The following is a 4,364-nucleotide window of genomic DNA, read 5'->3' as shown; positions in this document are numbered from 1 at the left end:
TGGGAAACAAATGCAGCTTATTACTGGGGAAAAGACTAGTTATTAATTTGCAATAAGCAATGCCAATCGTGACGTGAGGATCTGCATCTCAGCCTTAAATATCGATATCTGTGTTGTATCCTGATTCGGCACACACGGCTATACCCATCCTTCTTTGTCGGCTACTATAGCATCTTCTTCTTTTTTTTTTTTTTTGAATTTTAATTTATTATATTTTCATTGTTTTTTTTTTAAAAAAGTAAGATATGCACCCCGTATAAAAGTTATTGTTCCTAACAGACTAACAGTAGTTTGAGAACTGGTTTTGTTGTAAATTATCTAAAAAAATGAAAGAGTTATAGTCCATGGTTTCCAGTTAACGGAACGGAGCATCAGAGGCAATTGTCGCTGCTTATAGACCGACGACCGGAACTGGACTATCACTGCTGCTGATCCATTTGTGATGCATGGATTCAAGATGCGCCTAACTTTCCCGAACTCAAACCGACTTCAACAAGGTCAGACCGAGCTTGAGCCCATCTTAAAAGAAACGATTCTTTCGGTTAAGAACCTGGCTTGAAACTATAATTGCCATTTATTAATATAATGCTATCATTCATTAGTTTGTTAAAATTTAATGAATTTATTTTAAAATAAGCTTAATTAGAAAATGAAGGTTGAAGTCCAAGAAGGGATCTGACACTTCAAGCTTGGACAGGCACCAAGTCTTTGAACCGACCGGGGCCGAGTTTTTAAGTATCGAGTCGAGCGATGATCAGACCGACCCGAAGCACGACCGAAGGACGCCGATACGGACATATCGTCCGTTGTTTGCATTAAATTATTGAGGACCATTCTTTCTCCTCATACTCTCACCCCTTTCTGCGTTACCTCCTCTCCGATCGAGTTCCGCCGGCGACCGGTGGTGACGTCGACGTCGCTTTACCACTCCCTACCTGCTTCCCCTGTCTCCTCTGCGGCGCGCCCGATCTGAAGCCGTCGTCGCCATCATCCTCCGGCCTGGGCAGGTATTCAACGTCTTCTTTCTTCTTTCTCTAGTCCTCCTCCGGTCTCTCTTGCTCACAGTGGGCATCTTGTTTGTAGGTCTTAGCTCCCAATTAAGTTCCGATTAATTCCCTCGATTTTGATCTGTTAACATTCTTTGGCCCGAAGCGGCGTGAAGGAGATCCCTCTTTTAGGAATGGGAGATGTGTAATCTCGTGACTTTTTTGCTTTCTGTTCGAGGATTTGTTTTGTTTCGGTTTTTCTCTAAGGTGAGAGTGGTAATTGCATGTCGATCTTGGTCTAATTTAGGAATAAAAAATTTTTACGGTCAGTAGATAGAGAGTGTTTCTCAAGGATTAGTTTAATCGTGTGATGTTCGTGTATTTCCTTTCTAGGTTTTCTTCTGCGGTTGGTGTTTCGTGTAATCTTTTGGCTGAACAACCGTTTTCTTGTGGTCGCAAGAAGTGGAGCCTTGTCATAAATTCATAATCATCTTTGTCTTTAGCATTATTCTGTCATTGGGATTCCTGCGAATCTAATTAAATTTGCTTGGGTTGCTGATTCTAGGGTTTGTGGTTTAGAATCAGCATCCTGGTGGTGGATGTTGTTGTTTGATATGGTCCTCCTTTCTGTTTATAGTAGGGAATGAGGTTAGACATCGTCTCCACGGGAAAATTACATAGCAGCCTGTCGGTTAATTTTTTATTTCGTTGTCAATGTCCATTCTGGAGAGATCCATAAGATGCAGCTTTAAACATGAGGTAGCCAGAGACCTTTGGGGCTGAATGACGACTTTCTACTCTTTTTCTGCAATTTCCTGTGATGTAATGGCAATTGGTAATATGTCTATGATATAGTACGGAATGAACCCTTACCGTTTATGTGTCCTCTGATGAGTGCAGATAAAGTACGCATGGAAGACCCTGCCCCAAGGAGTAATCCTAGAATTGCATGTGTTTTTTGATTGAGAAAGCATCAACCTTTTTTAAAAGAAATGGAATCTTATGGATGTTCAGAATTTATTGTAATTAGGTTTTTGTACTACGTAGGACATTGTGAATTTTTATGATGACAGTCCTTCTTGCTTCCGTCATGGTGTATTCTTACACTTATTACTTGTATACATTTTCAGATAGGGAAACGGTCGTGGCATTTTAATAACTAAGAAAGGTTTTCGCTAGTTTTTGTTGTAGGGTTTCTTTTTGAGACCTTCCATTCGAAGTTATGATGTTCTTATTGATTTCTTTGTCTTTAACAATTCTAGATGGACTGGCAAGGGCAGAAGCTCTCAGAAAATCTGATGCAGGCGATGTTAGCCATCTTTGCATTTATTGCCTTTGTCACTGGTTATATGATGAGTTCATTCCAGAACATGCTTATCATCTATGCAGCTGGTGTTTTGCTGACTATGCTGATCACTGTTCCTAACTGGCCTTTCTTCAATCGCCATCAACTGAATTGGTTGGATCCTTCACTTGCTGAACTGAACCCGAAGCCAGATATTCAAACTTCAAATACTAAGAAGAGAACCGCCAAGGGATATCAGAAGTAGAAATTATCGAAGGGACCAATGTTTTCCTCATGTTTCCTTCACATTCAAACATTATGGCAGTTCACCTCTTACTTTTCTCTGTTACTTTGGTTGGAAATAGAAATACTTGTAGACATGATGCACGTATTTTATATGTTTAGCTCATGATAGCTGTTTTTATATGGTGGAGATAGAAGTTCCAATCATAGTGAGATCTATGTTAATTCTAATTAATGGTACAAGAGTTGGAGCCTTGGTTCTGTGGTTTTTTATTGATTCATTTCACAAAATTTGGCATGAATACTCATAATATGATATTATGATTTCAGATGGCAGTAGAAATCTATGCTTTCTCGTTTCATTTGTAGCAGAAACCAACTATTTCCCATTCATATTTGTGTGGCATCATCTAGATTTGCATCTATCGCTCAAGTGATGGTAGAAAATTGTCTTGTCCTTGGAATGCTTCTTAATTTATTCATAAGCGTTGGTAATTTTCTCCTGTTACCAAACTTAATTGTGGCTTGCATGGGTGGTTCCTGAGGATTTAATCATTGAATAGCTTTCCTTCAAGGTAATCCGATTATTTATGTGTTTGTGTGCCTTGGATTGACAAGATGGGTGTATAATCTCAGCGTGATTCTTAAAATCTTGATATCCTCCAGCTTGACCATTGAGCCCGACCGAGCATCCAGGTGAGTAGGGAACTTGAGAGGTTGAATGTTAAATAGTTAAGATCTCTTGACGCAGAAAATAAAAGAAATATTATGTTGACGAACAACTTGCTTCCTATAGAGTTATCGTAACTGATGAAATCTGTGGTTTATACTTTATACTGTCTAATGAAGAAGTGGCAATATTTGTACCTGGCTGAATTCTGGTCCCGATGTGATGTTGACCTCTACGTGATTTTTTTTTTCATTTTTAAACCAATTTTAAATATATTAATTATTATTTTTTAATTCAATTGAAAAATAAGGCGATACAGGCCGATACACTATGTCAGGAGGGTCTGATGCCGACATTGACATTCGCAGTAAAGCACGGAGCTGTCTCCACTTCCGCATCATTCCTGCTGGGAGAGCCTTCCAAAACTTTTCATTAATAAGCTAAAGAAGCAAACAAATGGAAATATACAGAGGAAACCAAAGATAGCTGGTGCGAACAAAAACATAGGGTTAGCAGCTAGTCAAAAATTGGGAAGCATATACAGATGATCAAGAGCAGGGCTTTCATGCGTGATGCGGAATTTTGCAAAAAGATTACTGTACGTTTTTAGAGAGCTCCAGACTGGAGTTCTCCTTTCCAGCATACGTTTTAATCTTGCAAGCGATTCTTTGTTGCTGGAACCTATGATAATATCAATAGTTTCCTCCGTCTGACTGTTTTGCAGGGCAAAGGTGAGCATCTCAGACTTGGGCAAGGGAGAGAGCAGCCTCCTACAGAACTTCGAGTCCAATGTTAGGGCCGTGCTCGAGTCCAACCACCACCCATCAGGCACCTTAGGGCTGTTGGAGAAGCTATATTAATACACATCTTTCTAGGACCAAGAGCAGGCCAATCCCCTGGAATTATAGAGGATTTCATCCATCCTCTAATCTAATTTTCGCTACTTCTCTTGTTTTGTTACGGAATTGGCTTGAAACTGCTCCACACATGACGCCCAGACCTGTTTCAGCAAGCCTGCAGGGGACATCGTTCTGTTAGCAGCCTTTCTACCTTTCCATGGTACCCATATGACCGTTTGGAAGCAATGTCCTCCAACAAGCTCTTAGAACTTTGGCTATACGAACACTTTAATAAATCAATGATTGAGGAGCGGATTGGAGCTTTCTAGTTAAATTGCTTT

General features: G+C 39.9%; 1 protein-coding gene across 3 annotated transcripts; it reads left to right on the top strand.

Moving 5' to 3' along the window:
- Positions 1 to 827: 827 nt before the first annotated feature.
- Positions 828 to 2,789, top strand: LOC116251435 (signal peptidase complex subunit 1-like). Of its 3 annotated transcripts, none has more exons than XM_031625712.2 (3): positions 828 to 1,007; positions 2,117 to 2,154; positions 2,249 to 2,789. In XM_031625712.2, exon 3 carries the CDS (start codon positions 2,249 to 2,251, stop codon positions 2,534 to 2,536), a length of 288 nt encoding a protein of 95 aa, XP_031481572.1. In that variant the 5' UTR covers positions 828 to 1,007; positions 2,117 to 2,154; the 3' UTR covers positions 2,537 to 2,789. The 3 variants fall into 3 exon arrangements, with proteins under 3 accessions (XP_031481572.1, XP_031481569.1, XP_031481571.1); XM_031625709.2 differs by lacking the exon at positions 2,117 to 2,154 and adding an exon at positions 1,084 to 1,253; XM_031625711.2 differs by lacking the exon at positions 2,117 to 2,154 and having other exon boundaries at positions 836 to 1,007.
- The last annotated feature ends 1,575 nt before the right edge of the window (positions 2,790 to 4,364 follow it).

The sequence above is a fragment of the Nymphaea colorata genome, chromosome 3 (assembly GCF_008831285.2).
Source record: "Nymphaea colorata isolate Beijing-Zhang1983 chromosome 3, ASM883128v2, whole genome shotgun sequence".
NCBI lineage: Eukaryota > Viridiplantae > Streptophyta > Magnoliopsida > Nymphaeales > Nymphaeaceae > Nymphaea > Nymphaea colorata.
This window is presented reverse-complemented; position numbering and strand designations above follow the sequence as displayed.